The sequence below is a fragment of the Lepidothrix coronata genome, unplaced genomic scaffold, assembly GCF_001604755.1.
Source record: "Lepidothrix coronata isolate B3197 unplaced genomic scaffold, Lepidothrix_coronata-1.0 Scaffold34, whole genome shotgun sequence".
NCBI lineage: Eukaryota > Metazoa > Chordata > Aves > Passeriformes > Pipridae > Lepidothrix > Lepidothrix coronata.
The window spans coordinates 5473506-5501152 of record NW_016690214.1 but is presented as its reverse complement, the minus strand read 5'-3'; the positions used below and the strand labels follow the sequence as shown (position 1 = coordinate 5501152).

Sequence of the window (27647 nt, the reverse complement as noted above, 5' to 3'; positions counted from 1 at the left end):
AGCCTTTTCGTTAATCGGTATTAAAGTATTTTGTGATAGAGCCTGCCAGTGGAAGCTGGGAATAGCTGTCTCAGGAGAATTTCCAACCACTTCAAAGTACTTCCCATAACAAATTGAAACTGGAATTTGAAGCCTCAGAGACATCTGTGAATAGCAAAAATAGCAAAGGAAATTTTAATTGAGTCAGTCAGGACAACGTCTGTCTTTAGCTCTCGTTTCTACCTTCGTGTTACAGTGCTCTCCTTGTTTTAGTGGGAGAGGAAGTTGTCAAATTATTCTACAACCTAAAAAAGAGATTGATTTAATGTAAAAACTAAAGCCCAAATGATACCTTGCCAATTCTGAAATGCTTTTTCCTCAGTTTTGTCTTTCCCTCTATTTTCCACTTCATTGCACTTTGCTCCCTTTTGCAGCAAAGGTTTTGGTGAATAAAACCATTCAGATAAGTCCTTGATCAAAAATATTCATAGCCAACTATTCTCGAGATCAAAGACCTGACCCTGCAGAAATGTCCTGAACAGCCTTGAGATCCTGCCCCTTTCACGGTTCCTTAAAGTTAATGCACTTCCTTCAATACACATTCCAGTTCCTGCTCACCACTAGTTTAATGCGTGGGATGGTCCTTCCACAGTGGATGGTCCCTGTCATACAGCAAACCAACAAATAGCTTGCATTTTACTCCCTTTTCTATTGATTAGTGGAGGTTGTTTGCTTAGCCTGCAGTTTACAATGGGAAAATTTGGTTGGGTGGAGTGTGAAAAGCAGCCAAACCACAGCCTGATAACAGCTTTTCCTTTTCATTTACCCAAGTTCTGTAGTTCACCTCTTGAATCTCTTAGTTCAACTCAGCATAACCATTAGTAATCTCAAAGTTATTTCATTCCGCGTGCCCTTTTTTGTACCAACTTGTCCAAATGACTTGTCATTCTTAAAGCGTATTGAAAAGGTCAGAAACAAGGAGTTCTGTGGTTGATACCTTTATTTCCAAGATGCCCATCAGGCCTGAGTGCTTTTTAAAATGTCAGAATATAACACACGTGTCACAGTAAACTCCCTTTCTGGCTTTCAGGTAGCGCTGACGACATTTGCCGTCTATGTCTCAGTGGATGAGAAGAATATCCTGGATGCAGAAAAGGCTTTTGTCTCCCTCTCCTTGTTCAATATCTTGAAGTTTCCCCTCAATATGCTTCCACAAGTCATTAGCAATATTGCACAGGTAAGGAGGGGCGGGTGCGTGGGTTGTCCCGAACAACTCGAACAGAAAGAACCCCACGTGCCTCTGATTTCTGGAATGCAGAGATCCTTTGCATCTGCCTGTTAGCTGGTTTTCTTTTTAATACCCTTTCTCTACTGCTGCCCTGTCTTGGAAAGCCTGACATCATCTGAGTAAGCCTGTCTGTGTGAATTTTGCTTCACTCAGATAAACTCAGCTTGGTCTGAGAAATTTTGAGGTTAAAAGCTCGGATTTCAGCATAAAGTGATTGCAGGGAAAGAATGAGTCACTGTTCAGGAAGCCCATGGGGGGAAGGCTTAAGCCATTGTGCATGCTTTCTTTTTCAGTAGTAAGAGCATTAAATTCTCATTAAAAGAATAATAAAATAACACCACGCTCTTTTCTTAGACAAGTGTTTCCCTAAAGAGAATTCAGCAGTTCCTGAGTCATGATGAACTTGATCCAAATTGTGTGGAAACAAAGGTGATTTCACCAGGTAAAGACATCGGTGTTTTTTTTTAATGAAGCTAATACAACAGCATCTTATATCTGTTTTGGACTGGTGGAGTTATGAAAAAAGGCAAAAAGAAAATAACAATAGTAATCTTGGGTTAAAAAAAAAGCAAACGAGGAAGCTGCTGCTTTGAAAAGTACGTGTTTAGTGTTCAGGCTACGTGGAAATAAGAAAAGTTTCTGGCAATATTTTTAAACTTTGAGCTTGTTAGGCCTGAGTTTGCATCTGCAATGTGCTGGATGCTCACAGCACTGAATATGAAGGGCATCCACTGACTAGGAACAGCAAGGCTTGTTCAAAGCTTTCACACTACACAAGTGCTCAAGAGCTTTGTTCACAGTTTTGATTTCTTATGTTGGAAACAGTATCCCAAAACAATTGAGCGAGCCAGAAGGCCTCAAACAAAAGTGTTTCATCACTTTGGTGACACTATAGCTTGAAACTTTATGTTGCATGTGATGCCACAGACAGAGGAGGAGGAATGGCTGGGTGTCTGTCATGAAATTACTGTTCTGTACCACCCCACCAGGAAGTAAAGAAAGCCTGTGGATCTATGACTTGTTAGTGTGGCAAGCAAAAAGCTGCACAGAGTCAAGTTTAATCTGATGCATCAAAGTCAACAGCATGCAGTGACCTCCTAGTGACTTGAAAGTGGTTTCTGAAGCAAAGTTGTGCTCAGTTGCAGGGGGATGCTGAGGAGCACATGCTGGGACCAGCCTCCCCATGGCAGGGTGAGGCAGGGCAGCTTTTCAGCTCCATAGGTCTGTTAACTCACAGTCTATAGCTTAAGCTGCAGTTGGTTATTTTCACTCTGAACAAGCCTGTCTTGTGACCCACAGGCATGAGACTGTTCTTCCCATGCCAGCAGAAAAGGGAAGTGCAGTGTATGTGAAACACCCGTAAATAAAGATCCCTCTGTCTGCCCGTCTCTCAGTCGTGCTGTTCCGAGTAACACATTTCCTGCCTCCTCTGTTGTTGTGTTTTTGTCACACAGGCAATGCCATCAGTGTAACAAATGCCACGTTCAGCTGGGGAAAGGAGCTTAAGCCAACTTTGAAAGAGTAAGCTGGTTTTTTTTTTGTTTTTTTTTTTTTTTTTGTGCAATTGCAATGCAACATCTACCTGGTTTCTGGCTTCTGGGAGGTCTATTTTGAACGATGTCTAGTAAAAACCACACATCACATATGTGCATCTCTTGTGGCAGACTCATCCCTGTGGTGGTGGATGGGCCGCCTCCAGAGTGTGGGGGGGTGCTTGTTTTGCTCATTTGCCTATTTGAATGAATACAAACAAAATTTGCCTGGAAGCATATGTTTCCTTATGTTATGCACCATGATCTGTGCAAACAGCAATTTATATTGATTTCATTAGTGAAAGGCACTTTGATGGCAAAGAGACTCTGTCCATCACTCATTTCCTTATTAGTTCACCAGGATCTAAAGCAGTACCTTTAGGAACATAGTGGGGAAAACAGTAAAGGAATTTAACTGGGAAGTCCTGGTTTTTTGGTGTCAGTTTGAACCCTACTTACTAGCACTGGTAATACAGTTCTAAAGTGGTTTGAACATTTTTAGATGGGATGTGTTCACTCACTACTTCCTTACAATTGCTCTTGGTTTTAAAATTAAAAACCCAAGATACTTCTGGAAGATTATCTTCTTTCAAACTGCTTATGAACCCAGTGTGACTTGCTGATGGACTGATAGGACACAGCAGAGGGTCTTAGAAGGCTTGTTACGAATCCTACTGCTTTAGGAACAATCAAGATAGATTAATGCTGGGTTTCCATTTGCTCCTACAGTTCTGGTTACAGTACACGAGAAAGGGAGGAGAAGACCAGTGACCAAGCTATGCTTTCTATATCCAGTCAGGCTGAGGTCAGGCTGATTTGTCACTGTGTATTTCAGCCCTGCTTTAAAGACCCCTGATGCCTTTAGTAAACTAATGTTTAATTAATTTCCAGCCTGTTTCCTCCACAGTATAAATATGTTGGTCCCCAGTGGTGCTTTGGTTGCCATTGTTGGCCATGTTGGCTGTGGGAAGTCTTCTCTGGTGTCTGCTCTCCTGGGTGAAATGGAAAAGCTGGAAGGAGAAGTGGCTGTGAAGGTTGGTATTGTTTACAATCCCATTTAATGACGGTATAATCCCATATAATGACGGTTTACAATCCCATATAATGACGGTGCTACTTATGCCTGCCCTTGCTTAGAATGAACGTCAGGTTGCAGAGGGAATTCTGGTTGTTCCTCTGGCAGCTTGTCTGTGTGTCTGAGTTTTACCCACACCTGTTCAGTTGGGTTTTATATGAACTTTACTTTCCTTATTTGATCGACTGTACATTAGCAATTAGCACACATATATGTATAATGTGAATGTGTGTGAACCAGGAGCCATATGTGTGCTGCAGATCTCAATCAGAGCTGTAAGCATGAACTGCTGCTTGTTAAAGTCAGAGGTTTCCTTTCTCCCTCCTTGTTCTAGGGTTCTGTTGCTTATGTGCCTCAACAAGCCTGGATCCAGAACGCCACGCTGAAGGATAACATTTTGTTTGGCCAAGCTCCTAATGAGGAAAAATACCAAAATACCCTGGAGGCCTGTGCTTTAAAAACTGACCTGGAAGTGCTGCCAGGAGGAGATCAGACTGAGATAGGAGAGAAGGTAATTATTTCCTTTTCAAGTCAGACCTGCTTGGTGATTCCTGGTCTAGCTAAAGAGAGAATGCTGAAAAGTCAGCACTTGCTTTGGTTTGATCTTTACAATGGCATCCCTGCTGCAGTCAGCACCAAAACATGCAGGGCAGTTCTGTGGAAGGCAGTTGGACTTAAACTTGTTCCTAACTGTAGGCGTGTGCTTGTATTATGATGCAGAATTTCATATCTAGCCCTGGAAGATCAGAGCACCCTCCATTGTTGTGCAATTGTAAAGGTGCATCTGCCCAGAATAAGTAAAGACCTTCCTTCTCCTGTAGGAATAAAAAGGGAGGGAACATATGGTTGTGCTTCAAGTGAAAAAATGATATGATCATCCCTTAACACATTTTAATGAGGAACTGTTACATCTGTGATTAACAACAGAGATATTCTTTTTTTCACAGGCCACTAAGTTTGAGCTAGATTTCATGAAATGGGGTGGAGATGTGGATTTATATGCAGGATGAGAGATGTGAAAGATGTTCCAGGTGCCACAGCCCTGCTTTGAAATTTACATTTTACATCCCGGTTGACGGTTTTCCTTTTTATGTAGTTCTATGTTTTAACAGCTCCCTTCAGGAGCTTATTAAAAAGAGCCTCACTGTGTCTCCAGATTGCTGAGTGAGTGGAAGTTTGGCAGTGAACAAACAGATCTAGAGGCGTTGTGTTCCTGTCTCTGGGCGGGTTATTCTCTTCAGCGCCTCATGTTTCAATTTAGCATCCGAGTGTTGAGGCTGGGTGAGAGCCATGAAAAGTCAGAGCTGTTGTTGTGTGATGTGTTTTGTTCTCTCCTCTCTCTCTCCCTTCAGGGCATCAACCTGTCAGGTGGGCAGAGGCAGCGCGTGAGCCTCGCCCGTGCCGTGTACAGCGGCTCTGACATTTACCTGTTAGATGATCCCCTGTCTGCTGTGGACTCGCACGTCGCAAAGCACATCTTCGACAAAGTCATCGGTCCAGATGGGGTGCTCAAAGGAAAAGTAAGCTGGCATTTAGATCCTCTTAAAACTGCACACGAGCTCGGCAACACTGGTGGGTAACAGGAAAGCTGTTTCACCACCGAGGCTTGGGTGCCAGCTCGTTCCTGAATTTCTGCCTGTAGCTGGCAACGGAGACACCTTTTGTCATAATATGATGAGCTTATGCATGCCCAGAAATTATATGATCTGGTCAGCACATGCAGAGGCAGAAGCCAGCTCTGTCTTTTAAAATCCCTGCTGTGAGATCTCCAAAAACAAGGCATTTGCAGAAACTTGCACAGGTTGGCAGTGTTGCTTGTTGTTACTGGGAGGTGTGCGGGGAGGAAGGTGTACCAGGTACTGATGTTAGAGGCCTTTGGCAACATGCAACCACACTGCAGTTGCTTTGCTGCACCTTCTGCTCCTGTTATGGTCTTCTTTGATTATCTCAGAGCTCAAAAGGGAAGGGTTGCAAAGAAAATCAACACAGAGGGTTTAATTCCCTCTATGGTTGTATCAGCAGCAGGACCATAGTGAGTTCATGTACGTATTTCCAAGCTCATCTGGCTAATGATGACAGTGTTATTTCCACGGGCATTTCATCTTTGATACAATAACTCACTCCCTGTCCGAAAAATTTGGTAGTATTTGGCTTGCTAAGTAGTGTTAGTCCCCACAGTGACAACTGAAAGATTTGTGGGTTTTTTCCCTATCCAGACACGAATTCTGGTGACTCATGGCATCAGCTTCCTACCTCAAGTAGACCATATAGTTGTCCTGGTAGATGGCAAAATCTCTGAAATGGGATCTTACCAAGACCTTCTGAAACAAAACAAGGCCTTTGCAGAATTCCTGCGAAATTATGCACTGGATGAAAACATTGAAGAGGATGAACCAACAAGTACAGTATTGTTTTTTCTTAAAACATGTCTTTTTCTGTCAACAAGATTACAGATATTTTCTTTGTAAAGTGCCCCCTGGGTCTTCATGACAACCTTGCATTTGCCTTTCTGCACTACCGTGAAAATTATTGTCTGTGGCCAGGTCTGTGTTATTGAGAAATGTTTTCAAAAATTCCTTTCAAAATTCCATGTGGTTTGTCCTAGAAGAAAATCAACTCTTATGGTAGAAATTATTTTAAACTCGGCAATTTATTTTACAATTAGCAAGGCCAAACTCATCAGGAAAACAAAGTAGCCAAAAAAAACCCAGCCTTGCTATCAAAGGGGCTACCCAGAGTCTGGTGTGTTTTCTCTTTATCTGTGGTTGTTTTCTTTTTTTTTTTCATGTAGCAAAGTTCAAACGACATTTTAATCTTGGCTTACTTTTCAGCTAGATTTGATTCTGACAAAATGGTACAAGATTAAAGCATTTTGGTAAATGTTTCCCCTGTGTGACAGTGTTCCCACGCTCTTTGATTGCAGCCCTGCTGCTCTCCAGCCAGGCAGAGGGGAACACGCACGACATCTTCCAGCAGCAGCAGGGGCTTGCAGGAGCTCCTGACGTGACTCCCCCAGCCCCAGATCATGCCTAGAACACACTTTATAAGTGAATTTAGCTGAAACCAACTCTGACACTATTGCCTGACATTCTGATGTGTTAAAGGAATGTGATGTAAATGTGTTTGGCAGCCAACCTGCCTCACAAGATCTTCGCAATTATATTCAGAGAAGCGATGCACAGAAGTAAAACCAGGGGGGATTTTATGCACTATGATTTTCCTGCTGTGGTATTGTTTTTCATGACTCTTGCTTTGCATAGCCACCTTTTCCTGTGCTTTCTGCTTTATGGGGCAGAAAATCTGAGGTGTGATCTTGTCTTGCAGTGCTGGAGGAGGAAGAAGTCCTGCTGGCTGAAGACACCCTCAGCATCCACACCGACCTGGCAGATAATGAACCAGTGACCAACGAGGTCCGCAAACAGTTCCTTAGGTAAACATGAGGTTCATGTGTTTCTAATCTCTGTCTGGGGTGAAACACATCTGAAAGATGTTATATCACATACTCCTTCTCCATCTGGCCTTCAGTTTGCTTAGTTTCCTCTTACAAATACATTGGTTTAGTGTCCTTTTGAAAAGAAAATGTGAAAGGAGATCAAACATCTATTCCTGCAATCCTCTTTTGAATCTGAACTGAACCAATTTCTTTAGGTGGCTCTCTGGTTCTCAGGTAACACTGCTGTATGTATTTACCTACTCAACACTAAACTGCTGCCAGTTATGCTATAAATAAACCCTTTGCATTTCACCTTTCCCTTGGGAATCTTAGAAATCTTTAGAATTTTTTATAACCGTACCCGTAGATCTGTCCAGCTACTTTTGATATGCAAACAGAGAAGCTCAGGGTTTAGCTTGAAATGTCTGCCTTGCCATGAAGCCTCTAAAGGCCTTTCCCAAAGAGCCCAGGTCCTGCCACAGCCATTCTTAGATGCTGTATTTCTGACATCACTGAACATCCAGAGGGGTGGTACAAGCACCCACATCTGTGAGCGAGGCTGGCATGGGAACTCAGTGGAAGGGCTGGGAATAAGTCCAATCCCCTGCATCCCAGTCATGCCTCAGCACTGCCTCAATATGCCCTTTTTCTCCTAATGACTCTTTTGTTTTAACCAGGCAACTTAGTGTAGTGTCTTCTGAGGGAGGAGAATGTCCCAACAAAATGTCAACGAAACGAAGAGTCTGTGAGAAGAAGCCAGCAGAGCCTCCTCTGCCAAGAAAAAATGCTAACGAGAAACTTATTCAGGCTGAAACCACTGAAACAGGCACGGTATGGTTTGATTCCCCCCCCCTTTTGCTACATTTCTGTTTGAAAAAGAATCATTTTTATTTTAACATTTGATCCAGTTCTGTTAAATGTGTTGTATAAATCACGACTGCAGGCTTTAGGCCTTAATCTGGTGGCCACCGATCATTCAGATTTAGGATTTTGGCAGAGGTTTTGGCACCCAGCAAGAGCTATATACTTACGGGAAAAAAAAAAAGAAAGAAAGAAAGAAAAAATCCCTTCCAGCTCCCGTCACAGTCACTTGATACCGTCCCTGCCTTTGCCTTGCAGAGCTTTCAGCACTGTTGGTTTTTAAACTGTTTGGCTGCTGCTGGGCCCAGCTGCAGCGGTGGGTTACACGAGCCAGCTGCCTGCTGGGTGCCAGAGGGTCTGCTCTGCCTAAATACCTGCCACCCCCTTCCGAGAGCATTTTGTGCTTATAGGTACAAAGGGGCTGTATTCCTCCTGAGCAGGGCCAGGGAGTGAAACGGGGACAGGGAAAAAGAGAAGATGGGAACACAAAAGTAAAAGAAAGGGACATAAAGGAGCAGCAGAAGGAAGAGGAACAAGGAGGTTTGCTTAAAGAAAGCCCCTTCCCTCCACTTCAGATGGCTCAGTGTGTCCTGTTTAGTCTGATCTACTGGTCCATGGTACAGATATGTAATTAATTTTTTCTGTGGATTGTTTTAGCTTTCAAAGTCCCTAATCAACAGCACTTTTTTTTTAAATTATTCCTTTTTATACTTTTTTTTAAAGCCTATGTTTTTTCCTGAATCTATCTCTTTTGGCTTCTCTGCCTTTTTGAACTACCTTTGAGACAGCACCCTTACTCTTTGCCACAAGCATCATCTGTTTATATTCCTGCTGGAGTGCACCAGCATTTGGTACCTCATTTAAGTTGCTGTGAAGACACAGAATGGAGGCATATTCAGCACTTTTCCTGAAATAGGCCATTTAAAGTAGTCCTGAGCACGATAGCCTGCCAAGTTGCTTCTTTTGCGTGAAAAACTTGGCTTCTGTTCTTGTTACCCGTCCTTTGCTGCTATTTGATCAGCCTCTTTTCTTTCCCTTTTCTTCCCCCCTCTGGCATAGTCTTAAAAACTAAAGCCCCACGAAACTAATGAAATACAGTTCCTCAACAAGGAGGAGAAGAGTATTTCAGAGAAGTTTCTGGCTTGTTCTCAAAGTCATCATCCTGACGTGGAGCTCGGGCAGATGAACTGTTCTCTGTGGTGTGTTAAAGCTTGGGCAGTTTTGAACTCAGCAGTTCCCCTGACAAAGAATCTTTTTTTCCTCTTGATTCTCTCTAAACTCCTGCTTTTGTGAGCTGTACAAACCAGCTTTTGGTGTGTGATTTTGCAGGTGAAGCTATCAGTGTTCTGGCAATACATGAAGGCTGTCAACCCTGTCCTTTCTTTAGCAATATGTTTCCTGTATTGCTGTCAAAATGCTGCTTCCATCGGGGCCAACGTGTGGCTCAGTGACTGGACCAACGAGCCAGTGGTAAATGGGACTCAGCACAACACAGCCATGAGAATCGGAGTCTATGCTGCCTTGGGCCTCTTGCAAGGTGAGAGCAGATAAAATCATGATGTCTCAATGGTTAGGGAAGAGAAATTAGGCAGAAAAGCCATGGCACCAGTTGCCAGTGGTCCAAAAGGAGAATAGATTTATATCAGATATTAGAAAGAAATCATTTACTGTGAAGGTGGTGAGGCCCTGGCACAGGTTGCCCAGAGAAACTGTGGCTGCCCCATCCCTGGAAGCATTCAAGGCCAGGTTGGATGGGACTTGGAGCAACCTGTCTAGTGGAAGGTGTCCCTGCCCATGGCAGGGAGGTTGGAACTAGATCATCTTTAAAGTCCTATCCTAAGCAAGGGAGGTAATGTAACCTGGCGCTGCAAAGTCTGAGCTCAGCCCAGTGCTTAATTTTGTTGTGAAGCCCTCAGAGGGGGTTGAACAGGTGACATGGAAGCTTTAGAGAGGTAAGTTGGAGAGAAAACATGAAAATATTTGGTGTAGTTGTAGTATTAGGAGTTTATGGAGGCTTGTGGAAAGGAGAGGGAGGATGGTTGTGTGCCTGTTTTACATAGACAGGATGGTGAAATCCTGCGGGATGTGTTCCTGTGCCTTAGGCAGCAATGCCGTAGTGCTGATGTGCACGGTAAGAGAAGGGTGGACAGGGAATACAGTAAAGCAAAAAAAGCTTCAAGCTCAACAGTAGCAGCCAAGAATCAAGGAGCTGGGAATTGGGAACATCATGTTCCTGGATTAACACGTCTCCTCCTCACCCACCAGGGCTCCTAGTGCTGATCTGCTCCTTCACGCTGGCCATGGGAGGCATCAACGCCGCCCGGACGCTCCACGCTGCGCTGCTGGAGAACAAATTTCACACCCCCCAGTCCTTCTACGACACCACCCCGACCGGCCGCATCATCAACCGCTTCTCCAAGGACATCTACGTGATCGATGAGGTCATCCCGCCAACCATCCTGATGTTCCTCGGGACGTTCTTCACCTCCGTGTCCACCATGATTGTAATTATAGCGAGCACTCCGCTCTTCGCCGTGGTTATAGTTCCACTCGCAATTCTGTACTTCTTTGTTCAGGTAACTGGAAAAATATCTGACCACCATTGTAACCTTATTCCATTCCTTTTGTTTTGTTAGCAAAAAAAAAAAAAACATTAATTTGGGGGGAAATTGAAATATCTGGAGGAGCTACATGTTTATGTAAATAAAACATGATTTTACTTCTCTCAGAAAAAGAAATGTTCCATGAGATGTGGTCATGAAATAAATAGGCATAACCTTTTCTAGCTTTTAAGTATTAAAAAGTAAGCCTACTGCTAGAGACAGAGCTGCAATGCGTATCAGTATATTAAAGTGTGAATATATTTGACATACTGACAATTTTTTAAGGTGGTGAGGAGGTAGAATGTCAAAAATAGAAAGCAACGATTGTATTGATTTCTGAGTGAAAATGAGGTGTATTTTATAGACTGTGAATAGAGACATGATAATGGAGGTGCAAATGCACATTTTGTTTTCTTGGAAAATAAGGCTTCTACAGATGGATCCATTTTGTTAGGTTATATTAGCTAAATTTAAAGGGACATAAATAAATTCAGCTTACAGTCTACAGAAATTGCAGTTACCCAGTGCTCTGTTGCGGAAAGAAACAAAGATAGCTTTCTTGAAATTCTTCTTAATTATAGAAGACATTTCAGAGGGTTGAAGTGCATTAGTAACAATCTCCTTTAAATCCTTAAACTAAGAAATCCTTCACTGTTAGTTAAAAGAGACAGTATTTCACGTACCCTTCAATTTTCTCTGAAAAATGGCAGCGATTCTACGTCGCCACCTCCCGCCAGCTGAAGCGCCTGGAGTCCGTGAGCAGATCTCCCATCTACTCCCACTTCTCAGAGACGGTGTCAGGGGCCAGTGTCATCAGAGCCTACAGGAGAGTGAAGGCCTTCGTAGACATCAGTGATCTGAAGGTGGATGAAAATCAGAAGAGTTACTACCCTGGGATAGTATCAAACAGGTAACAGGCACATCATTTCTTGTTTCCACTTAGACAATCCCGCGTTTGCAAAACTGGTCCAAGCAACCCTTTGCCACTGTGCTTACATCTGCCTTCTCCCCAGGTGGCTGGGCATTCGAGTTGAGTTCGTGGGGAACTGCATTGTCCTTTTTGCTGCCCTTTTTGCTGTGATTGGTAGAAACAGCCTGAATGCTGGCCTGGTGGGACTGTCAGTGTCTTATGCGCTACAGGTACATGTTACAGCTTTCTGCTCATTGGTGGGTTTGCATTTTTGTAGATGATATGGATATATTAGCAATAATTTAAGTGCTTGTTAACACTGAAGTTAATAAGGAAATAACAAAAATGAGTTGTGGGATGTCTGGAAACTAGAGAGTTACAGTGAAGGCTGGCAGATCATCAGCAAGCTCACATGCAGTAGGATTTCAGGGCACTTAGAGAGCATCAACGCTGTTCTGCGCCCCAGTATCCCCAGCAGTGATACACAGGAAGCTCAGAAAGTGTCAGTTGCACCCACCAAGAACAGGTCATTTGGGCAGCAGGGGTTTAACATGTCCTGCATCATTCCTGCTACGTAGCATATTGGTGTGTCCAGGCAATCACAGGCAGATCAGTCGGATTCATAATTAGAAAAGGTAAACTGTACTGACCCAAGCTGTGGACAGTTCAGCAGACTTAATAGCCTCACTCTTGCCAGAAGAATTTTAGATACCATGAGTGTGCAGGATTGCTGCTGGGAGTTTCCCGGTGAGACCCATGATTCGGGGAATGACTGCCAACCAACTTTTTTTGAGAGGGCCATGTGTTAAATCATTGTGGGAGGCATGTGCTTCTCCACATGAGTACCTGATAATCTGTAGACTCCTTGTCCCAGTAACTGTATTAACATCAATACAAAGGCAGTTATTTCATTTGTAATGTGAATGTGAATCCACGTCTGTCCTAGTTAGAACAACTGGGACCAGTTCATCACTGGATGGGTGTAACCCAAAACTGTGTATTCTGTAGCCTTCCATTCCATTTCCCAGAAACGTCTTAATAGCAGTGTCTGCTGTTGCTGTTATTGTTGTTGTGGTTGTTATTGTTGCTGTTGTTATTATTAGTAGTATATCTGTTGTTCCTCTGGGGGTGATATTTTATTCCTTGTCTTCTCCAAGGTGACCTTGTCTCTGAATTGGATGGTCCGAATGACTTCTGAACTTGAAACTAACATTGTGGCTGTGGAAAGAATAAAAGAGTATTCAGAAACTGAAACAGAGGTCAGCTGCCAAGGGTCAAGTGTACTCAGCAACAACCATGGTGAAATTTTAATGCGCACATTTATGTGGTCTTTCTTCAGGCTCCTGAGAGACAGTTCCTGCTCTGAGAGTTATCATTTAACCTGAACAAATGTCACGCTCTGAACTGTAATTTATGCTATCACAGCTCCAAATTATTATTGCTGTCATGCAGCCTGTGCTTAGCATCTCATTTTCTGCTGCTGTGAGTGGCTAGCACAGGAGATAAGTTTCACATCAGAATCTTGGTCCCTTTGGGTTTGAAGTGTTTGATGCACAGTCTTACCTGCATGATTGGTGCTGTGATCCTGCTAGTGAGCACAGCTCCAGTACAATTATCAGGCCTCACACGTGTTTTCAATAGTATTTCTATTTAATCAACTTAATCAGTCCTCACCTCCCATGAGAGAAGAACATCTCTAGGAACACTGTACTGCTAATCCAGGAAAAGCATCCAATCATCTACCTTTGTTGCCAAAGGCTTTTGAAGGTGGCAGATGGAGCTATGCCAGGAAAGCTGCTGCTCTCTGGACACACTGGGGTTTGTTAGCCCTGTGTACATACTAAGAACTAGGAAATGGAGGACCTGAGGAGAGCTGCAGTGTGTGGTTCTGGAGATCAAGTGTTTAGTTTGGAAGCTAAAAGGAAGCTAGACAAGGTGCATGATACATGTTATAAACCAGAGCTCAAGCTGGCAGGAAACCAGCAGTGTTTTATTAAAGTTAATAGGAAAAAAATTATATCCATTGAGGATCCAGCCCTTTGTGCTCAGACTTTTTTTCTTGTAAACTTCACATCAAAGACAAACGGGTAGATACTTGGACCCCATGTTTTTCCTGCATTATTATAAATCTATTTGATAATGGATATTTGATTTATCAGTTGAAATGTTTGTACCTGGGTTTGAATTTTTTTTTTCTTAAACCTTTATGAGACATTTCTGACTTGTGTTTTCCTTAGGCTCCCTGGATCATTGAAGGCAAGAGTCCCCCAGAAGACTGGCCATCCAAGGGAGAGCTGGAGTTTGTGAATTACTCAGTGAGGTACAGGAAGGGCCTGGATCTGGTGCTGAAGGGTATAAACCTCCAAGTCCATGGTGGGGAAAAGGTGAGTTACCAGCTGGATGTCTTTGCTAGAACTTTGTTCTGAGCCTCCAGTGACAACCTGGAGTAGAGGAGAGGGTCTACAAGCACACTGACCCCAGTGGTGGAGACCTCCTCCAGCTGGCAATGCAGGAGCAGCAGTGACAACTGTGCTGTCCTTGTGCCAGCATCCTGCAGGCTGGAAGCAGTAGCACCAATTGCATGGGACTTTCTGGACTTTCCAAGTTCATTTGGCAACAGGCTCCCATACACTGTGTAGGAAGTACCAGTGCAAGTGACAAAAATTCAGTGACAAGAACGCTTTTCTGAAGCAGTGCAGATGGGAGAAGGAATTCCAGTTTCTTCTGCTCTCTGACTTTCCCCATGAATTTTTTGGCATGCAAGGAAATGACATTCTTTGCTTTCTTAATCAGGAAATGGTCTTTCTTCTGAGAAATTCATTTCTTCATGCTTCATTGGAAAGTTCTGGGGTTTGCCTGCTGGTGACAGAGCAATTAGCATGGGAAAGTCCTCCCCTGAACAGGCTGTTATTAAAAGAGAAGAGAATTATCCTTATACTGGGCAGACAGGATGACAGCATCCTTCTGGCATGGAGATACACACACTTACCACGAAGTATGACCCAAAAGTCTTTGTTTCTTGTCCTTGAGTGACTGGACTCCTACCATGGGCACTCCAACTAATCACCCAAAGTTACACAGAATGGCTCTAGGCCTGTACATATTTATATGGAATATTATTCCAATTACAGGAATGACCATAAGTACTTTACAGTGTATTCCCAGGATTACTAATGAAGGATTTCTTAGATTCAGATATTGCTTCAAACCTCTTCAAGGAATCTTGGGGGGTTGTTTTGGGGCTTTTTTGCTGGGTGTTGTTTTCTTCTTAACCATATGCTTTGTTGTTAAACCTGCAATTTGTTGTAGATTGGAATTGTTGGCAGAACCGGAGCAGGGAAGTCCTCCATGACGCTCTGTCTCTTTAGGATCCTGGAAGCTGTAAAAGGGGAAATTAAAATTGATGGCGTGAAAATTTCAGAAATTGGTCTCCATGACCTTCGATCGAGGCTAACAATTATTCCTCAGGTACTGTTTCTGTGTGTCACAGGAAAGGAAGGATCTCTAACAGCTTAACAAACCGTAAATAATGGTTTATCCACAGAGGAAAATGCTCTGTTACACTTAGAAAATTGTTTCAAAAAAACAAACTGTTTATACTTTAAGTGGTTCTGTCTCCCCCACCTTATAGGCTGATGCTGGGTGATAAAACAGGATTTAGGATAAACCATCTTTACAGTTGGAACTTGAAGTGTGTATAATGTAATGTATTGTCAGAGTGGATGGGGTTAGGAGGTGGACTCCCTGTAATGCAAGAGACCTCAAAGTAACTCCTAATATTATCTAAAACATAGTATTAAAACTGCTAAAGCACTTGTCTAATGAGAACTGGCTTTATATCCAGGATCCTGTTCTCTTTTCTGGAACATTGAGGATGAACCTGGACCCATTTAACAAGTATTCGGATGAGGAAATATGGAAAGCCCTTGAACTGTCTCATTTGAAGAGGTTTGTCAGCAGTCAGCCATCCATGCTGGAATATGAGTGCTCAGAAGGTGGAGAGAACCTCAGGTAAGGAATGCTTGAACTAGGACACACAGTGAGCTCTCCTTCAGCTGTGGCAGTGTGGGACACCTGAGCACAGGCTGACGCTGTGGTCTGGTGTGTCTGAAATGGTTTAGCCCCCTATTCCTTTTCCAAGAAAGCCTCTAAGGTTCAAACATTTGCCTTCTGTTCTGCCTCTGCCACAAACGATCTGATTCTTCTTTGCTTCCAGGAAGGATTTTTCCCAAACTGAAGTCCCATCTTATCAGTAAAGAAAGAAGTTTCAGGATGACAAGATAGTAGGGACAGGCAGTCCTTTAACTCAGTTTGGTAGGAGGGGAAATGCCCTGATAACATACACGACTGTTGTGCTGAATAGGAGTCCTCTGCCTGACACTTTAGCAATGTTTTTTTTCCCTTATTATTTGGAAGACCCATGAAGACATGACTGGGGATGATAAAAATGCCATGTTTTGATATGCTTCAATGGCTTCCGAGGCTGTGGTGTCACCAGATTATGCCTGTGATGAATGTTCAGCTCCTTCCTCATCCTGCAGACACTCAGACAAAGACTAAGCCTAGGCTGTGTTTGTGGCAGAGGAGGAAGTCTGGCTGCCCATATATATACATATATTATTTTTTTTTATGGTAGAAAGGATTTGCAGCCTCATAACATTTTTTTTTCCTTTTTATTAGCATTTTTTTTTCTAAACAACTCACAATGTTATTAGAACTGTGAGTGTTTCTGAGAGCTTGGGCAGAAGCATTGTCATCATTAGTTGCCCTGGTTTTTGTCATGATGATAAAAGAGATGTTCGGTGGCTCTGCCAGCACTGGGTCAGGCAGTAACATATCACTCAGTCAGTGCTGGCATGCTGCAACCTGTGTGTGTGTATTTAGCAAGGCTGCTTGCTAAACATTCTGGGGTTTTTTGGGTAACTTCACATACAGGTCACAGTGGGTGACCTGCTCCAGCACGGCTGATTGTGAGCTGTGGGGCCTCGCTGGTGAAAGCCTGTGTGTGTTTGCAGCGTGGGCCAGAGGCAGCTCGTGTGCCTGGCCAGGGCCCTCCTGCGCAAGACCAGGATCCTGATCCTGGACGAGGCGACGGCGGCCATCGACCTGGAGACGGACGATCTCATCCAGATGACAATCCGGACCCAGTTTGAGGACTGCACGGTGCTGACCATCGCACACAGGCTGAACACCATCATGGATTACACGAGGTACAGCCTCTCCGTGGTGCGTGGGGGGGAGGCTCGTGGGTTTGCTGGGGATGTGAGGCAGCACCTGAAGGGGTTGGGTTTGTCCCTAGATAGGCACACTCATGCTCTTGCTGGGCAGTATGCAAGCAATGATGTTTAAGCCATATAATCCCAGAATATCCAGTCCTGACTTTGGCTCTGTTGGCGTAAGAAACAGGTTCTATATTCAGTAACCAGAGCTGTGCAGGTGACACTGCCCAGCTGCACTCCTGGCACTGTCAGGAAGCTTATGCAGCCTTGTTAAACCAGCAGCTGCTGTAACTTTTTCACTAACAGCATGTCATATTAATTACTTGAAAATATATTAGTATACTTCATGAGCTTTTATCTCCTTGGCTCTCTGGAACTGTATTTTCCAGAACCACCAGCATGACACTTTTTCCCCCTCTTATTGACCCAGGAGATAGTGACTGCCCTCTACCTTTTTTAGCCAAACAGCAGCTCAGGGAGAATGTTTATCATCTGTGTGAAAATAATTGAGGAAAACAAAGGTGAGGTAAAGATTAGAGCAGTTTGCTTTGTGATAAAAACAGGTATCACATTTCTTGCGAGGAATTCTCTGACACATCTTCCCCCCCACCTCCTATTTTGTTTTTCACAGGGTTCTTGTTCTAGACAATGGAACCATAGCTGAATTTGACACACCTGCAAACCTTATAGCAGCAAAGGGCATTTTCTACAGTATGGCCAAAGATGCTGGACTGGCATGAAGAGAAGACCCCTTGGGTTTTGGTTTGGTGTTTTTTTAATCTTACTGACTTGCCACAAAAGTGACTTGTGAATGTACTGTAATTTTACAAAACAGTTTTTGTAGTAGACTCAACTTGTGATATGTGAACAAAGTATTTTACAATTACAAGGACCAGAAAGTGAATTTTATATTTTTAAATATTTTCTATATACATAAAGTATTTTATTATATGCTTTTTTTTTCCCAAAGAAGGCCAAACATTCTGCCAAGAAAATGTATGTACTGCAGGGCAATAAGTACTGCATTCAGGTTTGTAATTAGTAAATTATATTAATGGTACAAAATACACCTGGTTTGTGTGTTTTCTGCATAAGGATTCATTGGGTTTGAAGTGGAAAACAGGCCCAGTTAAGTCGTGACTCAGCTGAATAATAGTGAAATGATGTGTAACCTCTGAGTGGTTCCAAGCTATTCCTTTCAATATTTCCCCAGGGCGAGGGAGTTGAATGTTGCAGCTTCCAGGCTGTGAGCTATCCCAGGACCTTTGGGATGCCTGCCCAGGGCAAGTTCAGCATTATAAAATTCCTCTTCAGCATAAGAAGTAACATGTATTTAAAACTAAACCTACAAATGGCTTCATATAAATCATTAACCACACAATTTTTTCCAATTCAGTAGGCTCCACACAAGCCTACAGGGACATGATTGGCACAGAAGTACTAGAATTTTGCTGTATCTCTCTTAGGTATGGAGTCACCATGAGTAAGTCTCCACTTTAGCTGAACGTGCATGCTGAGCTGGTGTGTATTTAGTTTATCTTGTTCAACTCCTTAATCACCTGAAATAATGTGTGATTTGTTTTACAGTGATAAATATCTATTTTATTACTGATAACCAGGCCTCCTCAGATGAAAGGAGTCCTCTGTTCAAACAGTATTTGCTGCTAGAACCTCTTTTGCTTTAGTTGTTTTCTTCCTACACCAAGCACTCCACAAACCCATTGGCAAGAAAAAATTTTACCAGGAGTCAAGCGCAGAAAAACTTTGGGAAGACAAAAATAATAATTTATTAATCCTTACAAATTATACTTCTTAAATAGAAACACGAATCTGCAGCCAAGCATTCATTAGGCATTAACATTTCATATAGCAGAGGACAAAGCAATGAATTATTTATCACACACAGAATGTAGTGGTTATACACTGATGGGATTGTTAGGAGTGCTAATAGTGTCTTCGGTGTATAAACTGCATAAGACACAAAAATATTCCTGGGAATGCATAGATAGGGGTCAGCATTTGTGCAAGATCATTGACCCAACAGCCGAGCTTTCCCCTGGTGGCTCTGGCTGGTTAACCCTGGTACCCTCCTGGATTCAGCTGGTGCTCAGACCATGCCTGACCCATCCTGTGCTGTGTGCCAGGGAGAAAGCAACAGCCAGGGTGATGCAAGGAACGATGATTTTGTTATTCCATTCTACAGCAGTTAATATTCCACCAGAAATCTGATATAAAAATCATATATTGCCAATGCCTCGGGCTGTTTGACCTCCAGCACTTTTGCAGAAGAGGCTGTTTCGGTGCGACAAAATGTTTTATATTCACCTCAGGAGACTGAACTTCAGCCGAGTGAACTGGCACAGAGGAAATTGGGGTGTTTGCGCCGATCTGTGTTGCGGGTGCATCCCGCGGGCGGCAGGCTGGGAGCGGGCTCCCTCTTGTGTGCTCAGTCCCCGCTGCAGGAGCTGCTCCCTGCGCACAGAGCAGCGAGCACGGCCCGGGGCGGGTGAGTTCCCGAGGTATTGGCTGTGATACGGGTCACCGCTCTCCTTTGCTCTGAGAAAGGGGCCGAGGCTGGGGTTGGTGTCCCGCCCCAGTCAGGGGGAGTCACCTGGAGCAGTCGGAGTTCCGGATGCAGCGCTGGCCTTGGCGTTGCCTCCGGCTCGTCTGGGAGGCTCCCAGCTCAGCACACCTCGGCTGTCAGGCAGGTACAGACATTGCACAGCTCTGAACTCTTAGACAAGACAAAGATAAATTCCTTTGGTTGCTGCAGTTTCCAAAGAAACTGGGGGAGGGAGGGAAGGGGAAGACGAAGAAACAGGAAAATTCAGTCCAGTTTGGTGTGTTCTGTTTGCCTGTTACATCTCATACTTTAGTTTGCTCATCTAATCCACAGCACCCACTTTTCACTTAAGCTACGAGAGAACTCTTCATCAAATGCAAGTGGAGAGACTAAATACTAAAATCCTAAAAAAAAAAAAATCAGATAAAATCCAGCTCTTAAATACTTTTCAATTTCTTTATTCCAGAATTTCACAGCAAATTAGTCAAATTCTGAATTTTAAGTAACTGTGGTTTTGGTTTTCTTCAGTAAACAACATGGGTAAACACAAGTCATAGGGAAAAAAATAAAATACATTGCATAGGAACACAGGAAGATTTAATATCAGCCCAGAAATCACTGGGCACTTGTTTCTTTTTACACAGGCAACTTTATAGGTTCAAGATGCAATCTTTCTCAGGAATGCAGAGGCAAAAGGAAAATAAAATTACAATTTTGTGCTTTTAAAAGGGGAAATTAAAGCAGCATTGGAGAAATGTCAATACAGTAAGAAGAACAGGATTTTAAATTGCACATGTCAATGCTATATACTGACAGACAACAATAAAAGGGATTTTGGTTGAGAGCATATTTATTATTTGGATAATTACTATCACTTTTATTTTTAACCTGAGAAATGGGGAAAAGTGTAAACAGGGATTAAGAAATCACAGGTAATAAGTCACTTGATAGTATTCAAACGAGACATAGTTTTGTGCTTCTTCCACACATTTAAACCCTTCTGTTTTTTTCCTTCTAAGTAAGATATGACTTAATATACACAATCTAAAAAGGGAACATTAATGGTAATGGACTCAGTACAAACACTAAATGGGCTTCGTGGCAGGTTCTTTAGCTTGAGTACCTCTGCTATTTTATAGCAATCAAATTATTAGAACAGCTTAAGGTAAGCCTTTCCCTGAGAGCTGCTAACTCTGCAGTGTTTGAAGATTATCTTTTTGTAAGGAAAAGTGTCGCATTAACAGATACTTCTGCCAATACTTCCTTTGCATTGAGCTACTTTCATATCAGACTCACTGCTCTTAGATTAACTAGAAGCTGTAACTGTGCATAACCACTTTAATTTATTTCCAGGTTAACAAAATAGATTTTTTTTCACATCATTAGCCCTTATACATATTGTATTTCAAACTTAATTTTAAAATGAGAGATACAAATATTTTGTTTTATTCCTTGAACAATTAGTATGTAAGTTCTGATGCCTTCTTGTTATAACCACTCCGTTCAGAAAGTGTTGGGACTCTGAAAAGTAAGTTTTTGTCGCTTACTGTTAGAACAAGCTCCAATTCTTGGAAATCCTGTAGCCTTGCAACATCTTTGTCCTTTAAATAAATAAAATAAGTAGTTAGGTGATACTGTCTGTTAATTTTGCAGAGGTAAGTTAAAACTATCTCATACTAACACAAGTATGTATCTATAAATAAGACAATTCTTTACAGTAAGCTGGAAAGCAGACATCCTGTTGCATCTTATATTTATTTTGGGATCCTATTCAGCTACTCACTTAAGTCTATTTTTAGAAGGAATGCAACACTGATGGTGAGTGCAAGTGATTAGAGGAATTGCACTTGTCAAGACCTACTGCATGCCACCCAACTCCTCTTTTTTTTTCCTGCTTGATAATTCTTAGAAGCTCATGAATTGATACTTGCATCTACCAAAGAAGGTCCTGCATGCAGCTTCCTCCAGAGCAGCCCACTAAGGCCAGCTCTGGGCCCCCCACAGCCCTGCTCTGCTGCCAACAGCATGACACAGAACTGGATTTTTGTCACCTCAAGGAACAGTAAGTGTCCTGAAGTGATTAGAGCTGGATATAAAAACTCTTTTCAACAATAACTGAAGTTGGCAAGTGACAGAATTCCTTGTGTCTTTTTCTTTTCCCTCCACTTCTTGACTAACACAGAATAAGTCATCCTATAGTCAGTGAAGATGCAGCAGGGTGAAGTCTATTACTCCTAATCAGATTTGGCCCACGAGTGACGCCAGCAATGCTCTGCAAGGATTTCAGAGTGAAAGAGAGGTCAGTGGTGAGTTGGTAAAACAGGTCAGCAGGTGCCTTTTGTGTTTGCTGCAGGGGTAAACGTCCACTGAAGTAAGGACAGTTCCGTTCAGAGACCTGCACTGAGTAATTCTGAAACATCTCTCTGTTTGTGCAAGGACTCCAGCCAGGCCTTGATGAACTTGAAGAGCTCGGCTGAGTTCTGCAGGCCTTTCAAATGCTGATGGCAGCTCACAAAATCAGGTATTAATTGGGTTCAACACCAAATGGTTATGAAAAGAAACTTCAAGAGCCTTTTTACTTAACAAAAAACCAAAACAACTGCTGAGTGTTGGAAGTTGAAGGAAGGTTTTTCATTTTGTTTTTCTTTTTTTTTTCCAACATGGGCCTATGCAGGTGACCAACAAATTATCCCTTTATAACAGTAATCTAAAAATGTTTTTTATAAGTTAATGCACTTCAAAATGTAGAGTTCTTACCTTTCTTAACATTGTATTTGGTAATTTTCTGATCTTCTGTACGTGCTCGGGGTTCACACCCAGCTCATGGCAACTCACTCGGAGCAGTTCCTTGTAGGTCAGTTCTTGTCTGTCCAGTTCAATTTCAATGAAGTCATTTTCTCTAAGATTAGGGTTTTGTATTCTAACTTTAAGCACCAGTTCTATTAGAAATAAAAAGGCATATTAATAGGCAGATGTATAAAGGAATTCAAAACTATAGACTAACTTTTGAATACTTCTGTATTATATTAACCTTGTTTGTGTCATTTGTAACAACATGTGAATACTTGGAAAGCAAAAACTGGAATTGTATGAGCAGAGTTTTCATTACATTGACTTTCATCAACCTATATGAAAAAAATCATTACAAATCTAATGCAGTGTGTGTGTGGATGTCTGAGCCTTTGCATGAATACTCACCTTACTGGATTTAAGCTAACTTAACAGCAGATTATACTGATTATCAGTTTCCTGAGCAATCCAAGATTGCTTTTATTTACTCTTTTGGTCATCAGTTAAATTCTCATTGCCAACCCATGGCATCAGAACACCTTTTATTTCAAGCATTAAATTCTGAACAGAAACTGGAATTGCAGATTTCCCTCTCTGGGCAGGCAAAGCTTCCCTGCAGAACTGGCAGATCCCAGAGCAATTCAGCTCAAGACCTGGGTGCAGACTGAGCCATGTGAGGTTCTCTTGAGCTCACCAGCTGCACACTCACGTTCTGTATTTGCAGCCTGGACTATGCTATTTAGAGAATTAGATTACCCTGGGGCCTGTATGCTTTTATGACAATTGAGACAAACAGCAAATGTTTTCATCAATATTTTAATACCAGTTCCAGCAGAAACAGGATACCTGCATCTTTCATTCCCTACAAATATTTCATGAATGTCTAAGCACGGGAACCTGAAAATCTCTGGAAGTGCTGTGAATACGTGTGACCCTGATTAGTCTGCACTGCCCAAGGTGACAGAAGATCTCAGATGAAGTGAGAGGAGACTTTTGCTGTTACCTTGCATATTGAGTGGAAAAGCTCCTGTGAAGAACACGGGCTGGAAGGCTGGCACAGGCCCCACGCGGGAGCCGTTCTCTTGCTGGGGTACGGACTGGTTGGATCCTGCCGGCGAAGGGGGGCCTCTGCTCCACGACAACGGCCCCTGGTAAACAGGAGTTCTCTGGAGGACAGGATGTGAGCGTGGTGGCCCAGCAGGCCCTCGGGGCAGGGGTGGCAGGTCCCCATTGGGAGCCCCCTCGGGAGCAGCGTTCCCGTGCTGTGGCGGCGCACGTCTGTAAAGCTCCGCGTCAGGCACGGACAGAGAGTCGGCATCGTGCGGTTCAGAATGGGAGACATTCCCATTCACAGTGGGATCTGGAATGCTGCTACCCGTGGTGTTATAAACATAAGGGAAAGGTGGGTTAGCCAGGTAATTGGGGATGATTGGCAGGTCTGAATCTTGCTTTAGGTCCGGGAGTTCATCGTCCTCCACTGTAAAACAAACAAAACAACATTCTCTGAGGGGGGGAAAAGAATTATTGCTATTGCACTGCTTTATTTCTTTATTATTATTATTATTATTATTATTATTATTATTATTATTATTATTATTATTATTGGGAGTGTTAAAAGCATCACAGGTTAAAAAATGTATCAGGAAGACCTGCACCTTTTTTTTCCACGGTAAACAGAACCGTGCTCAGGTGTTGCCATACAGTGAACACAAAAGCTGAGTCTGATTCTAGTGATTCTAGGGGTACTAATTCCTTCTAAATGGGGCAGTACTTCTGTTTTGGTTTGTTTTAATCCATAGCAGCGTGTTGTAACACAGTCTCTGGTGGTGTCGTTTTCATAATGTATCAGGCAACAAAAAACAAAGGGTCGATATTAAGGCAGGGGATAAAGGGAAGGGAACATGCAGTACTGGGAGAGCTGCAGCATTACCCATTCAACAGCTGGGAGACAACAATGAAAACAAAACCAGACAGGGGAGTACAAAGGGGAGGGGAGAGGCTGTTAATCGACCATATTTCAAATTACTTATCACCTCCAGCAGCAAATCCTACTCTGCTCCAGCAGTTACAAACATGATAAAGATGCTCTACCAATGTCCTTTAACGAGCTGCTAATTTTCTATTTATTTCAACACAGAACATCGGGAGAATTAGGTGTTGATCATATAAGGGCTTCCTACAAATTCGAGAGATTTTTTCTCCCATTGCCTTTTTAAAAACAGGAAGCTGTATCTGTCTGCTGCATGGCATTCTTCAAAATAACAGTTTTTCTAATTTGTCAGTGTTTAGAAAAAAGTTTGGCTAGCTGGGTATGGAATTTGTTGGTAATCCTCTTTTCTTAAACTTTGTTTTCTTACCAAGTAAACACTAGAAATCAAGTGTAGTTAGTACTGAAATCCAAACACAGTCTCTTCGCATGCAAAACAAAGACTGGAGCACACATGCTTAAACAGCCCTTTACTAGTCTTTGACTAGTTTACCTCCCAGCATCTCCTTGATCTCTCTCTTGGATGTTAACTGGGCTGGCCTCTCTCCTTTCTTGGTCAGGATGTCCTTGTCTGCTCCTGCGTGCAGCAGATAAGCCACCACGGCCGCGTGGTTCCGCTTACAGGCCCAGTGCAAACACGTCCTGCACGTGGAAAACATTAACTCTGTGTCAAAGCAGATTCATTTCCACTGTTCTCACTGCCTGTGAGAAGAACAAGACCTAATGCATGTCCAGCAAAACAGGTTTGAATTGCAAACTTCCTTGGAAATGTACACTGGATTCAGAGCCTGCAACGGCACTTGCTGATATCATTTTCCCTTGTTCTAATGCTCTTGATACCCATTACCAAAGCAGTGTTTTTAAAGCTCAAGATCATTTCAATTTGTGTTTTCTTAGGTATAAACTTTGCTGGAAAATTAAATATAAAAAACAAATCTTGTGCATGCTATCTTAATCTTTGAAAAAATCATCTGTACTTAAAATACTTGTCCATGTATATATATATAATCTATTAGGGATACTTCCCTAGGATGCTATTTGTACTCTTTAATTAATGCTGTCAGCACAAGGACTTGCACTTTTGACAAGTAAATAATGCTTAAAATATTCTATAGTTTCTCAGCACAGTTCTTTGCCCAGTTGCTATTTGCTGCACCAGCAATTCCCCAGCTTTGATCTGCAGACAACTCTAGTTTTCTGCAATCTGTAACTGATGCACAGAACTGAATGCTTTTCTATGTTTTTTAATTATTATTTGCAGTCACTGACTAGAGAGACATAGTAAGGAAACATCTTAAAAGCTACTAAACTTATTTAAAAGCTACTAAACTTAGTATTGGGGACTTAGACTCACACCTGTAACTTGCTATACAGTCAGACCATCATTTCTTATCCCAGCTTCTAGAGGTGTTTGACCTTTCTCCAGTGTTTATGTTTTAATTCTTTAGCTCCAGCTGAAGGAAACTTCTGAAAAATGAACACACTCAACCCTTCTCCAAGTTTATTTATTTTTTTAAGAATTAAAATAGAGATAAATAAACTTAGACAGGGAAAATGTTTTAGTTGAAAGTCCAGCCCCAAAAAGCCTTTTCCACTCTGGGTTTTTTGTTTTGCTGTGGTTTGTGTGTCTATTACAGAACAGCCTTGGCTTTAGTGTCCTCAGGTGGGTGTGAATGAGATGTCAAAACCAAAGCGTTTGTATACATCCCCTGAAACAGCCTGCAGGGTCCCTGCTTGAAAGGGAAAGCCATTTTCAAACTTGGTTTAGAGTCAATAATAAATATTTCTAGTTAGACGTGAACAGGTAAAGCCGAGGTTTGTGTTCTGACAGCCTCTGCTGTCTCAGGCTGGGGAAAAAAAAAAAATCTAACCCACCACTATAAGTACAAAGTAAGTACACAGTGACCTGGAGAAGGAGAAAAAAACCCAAACCCATCAATACAAAGTAAGTGCACAGCGACCCCGAGAAGCGGCGAAAGGCGCAGGAGGTGGGATGGGGACCCCTGTTTGAGACCCCGGTTATCAGCCGCACCTCCGGAACGGGGATCGCTCCACAGAGTGTTCCGCGGCGGATCGACCTTTTATTCCCTTCTCAATTGGCACCTCAGGTGAAGAGCGAACCCGCGGGAGCGCCGGGGGGGCCCGGGGAAGGGCGGCCCTTACCATCCGTTGACTTCGTTCTGGGAGTTGAGGCCGACCCCCAGCTCCACGAGCCGCCGCACCTCCTCCGCGTCCCCCAGCGCCGCCGCCTCCCGCAGCCGCTCCTGCCGCTCCCGCTCCGCCAGCTCCGCGCCCGCCTCCCGCATCCCCGCCGGCGCCGGGACCCTCGGCCCACACCCCCGCGATGGGGGAACCTATTGCCGGTGACAACCCGGCCCCGACAGCCGGTTCCGGCGCAGCGCAGGGCGGGCGGGGCGCGGCCGCTGCCGCTGCCCGGCGGGACGGGGCGCTCCCGCAGTCATTTAATATTATTTAACGTGCAAATGCACAATAGAGGGTGTCTCCTGCCCTGCTTGTTGTTCTTGCGCGCTCTGTAATCGTTAGTAGAATGAGTCGCGGAATTGTAGAATGGTTTGAGTTGGAAGGGACCTTAAAGATCGTCTCGTTCCACCTTCCCCCTCCCATAGGCAGGGACACCTTCCACTAGGTCAGGTTGCTCCAAGCCCCATCCAACCTGGCTTTGAGTACTTTCAGGGATTGGATATATTTCTAGCTCACTGAGTATCTCTGGTAATTTAAGTAAGATTCAGTTAATCCAGTGGTTTTACCCAGGTTAAGGAAACAATGTTATGATGGCCACCGTTCTGCACTAGCCTGCTGCTAAAGAGGGTAAATAGAGAGATTTGGAAAAATTGGGTTTATCTGCTGACTGCCATGAAAGGAGGTACTGAAGAGATTTTTAAGATTATGAGGATTTGGATTGGGAGGGACCTTGGGTTGGAAGGGACCTTAAAGATCATCTCATCCCAACCCCCTGGGGACACCTCTCACTAGACCAGGTTGCTCCAAGCCCCGTCCAACCTGGCCATGGACACTTCCACAGGAGCGTCCTGTTGTTCTGCTTAGGAAATTCTCACCATCTTTGTGCATTCTCAGCAGAATTAATTAATCTCCAACCCCCTACCCCCCAAAATTAAAATAAAAATGTACAGCTGCCTGCAAATCAGTTGGAAAGATTATAGGTAAGTCCTGCCATTTGCATTGCTTGGTTTGAGAAGCTGGGTTTGGTCGTTGTGGATATGTCCTAAATCAAGTTACAGAACAGTTGGTAAAAATTTCACAACTATTACAAGTCAAAATAATTATTTTGAACTTCAGTCAGACTTTTCCATTCCAGCCTTCTCTGTGCAGCCACACTGACATGCCAGGGAACTCTGCAGCAGTTGGGCTCCAGGGTACCTGTTTGC

At 43.1% G+C, this 27647-nt stretch overlaps 2 protein-coding genes across 3 annotated transcripts in view; one reads left to right on the top strand and one right to left on the bottom strand.

Moving 5' to 3' along the window:
• ABCC3 (ATP binding cassette subfamily C member 3) overlaps window positions 1–17965 on the top strand; it is a 48040-nt gene extending 30075 nt beyond the window's left edge. For both annotated transcript variants that reach the window (XM_017811988.1, XM_017811989.1), the window contains 19 exons: window positions 1070–1216; window positions 1622–1709; window positions 2722–2788; window positions 3707–3833; window positions 4209–4385; window positions 5227–5394; window positions 6091–6274; window positions 7199–7304; window positions 7985–8138; window positions 9498–9705; window positions 10434–10744; window positions 11482–11681; window positions 11785–11911; window positions 12839–12940; window positions 13919–14065; window positions 14991–15149; window positions 15526–15692; window positions 16697–16891; window positions 17532–17965. In XM_017811988.1, coding sequence (XP_017667477.1) covers window positions 1070–1216; window positions 1622–1709; window positions 2722–2788; window positions 3707–3833; window positions 4209–4385; window positions 5227–5394; window positions 6091–6274; window positions 7199–7304; window positions 7985–8138; window positions 9498–9705; window positions 10434–10744; window positions 11482–11681; window positions 11785–11911; window positions 12839–12940; window positions 13919–14065; window positions 14991–15149; window positions 15526–15692; window positions 16697–16891; window positions 17532–17640 — 2943 coding nt within the window. In that variant the 3' untranslated portion in view covers window positions 17641–17965. The remainder of the gene's footprint in view (window positions 1–1069; window positions 1217–1621; window positions 1710–2721; window positions 2789–3706; window positions 3834–4208; window positions 4386–5226; window positions 5395–6090; window positions 6275–7198; window positions 7305–7984; window positions 8139–9497; window positions 9706–10433; window positions 10745–11481; window positions 11682–11784; window positions 11912–12838; window positions 12941–13918; window positions 14066–14990; window positions 15150–15525; window positions 15693–16696; window positions 16892–17531) is intronic.
• A 1935-nt stretch (window positions 17966–19900) lies between these two features.
• ANKRD40 (ankyrin repeat domain 40) lies at window positions 19901–26561 on the bottom strand. Its single transcript, XM_017811993.1, has 5 exons — window positions 26404–26561; window positions 24734–24882; window positions 23257–23730; window positions 22221–22402; window positions 19901–21064 (listed from the first exon to the last, which is right to left on the bottom strand). The coding sequence occupies exons 1-5, from the start codon at window positions 26544–26546 to the stop codon at window positions 20924–20926; spliced, it is 1089 nt and encodes a 362-aa protein (XP_017667482.1). The 5' UTR covers window positions 26547–26561; the 3' UTR covers window positions 19901–20923.
• Between the last annotated feature and the right edge of the window lie 1086 nt (window positions 26562–27647).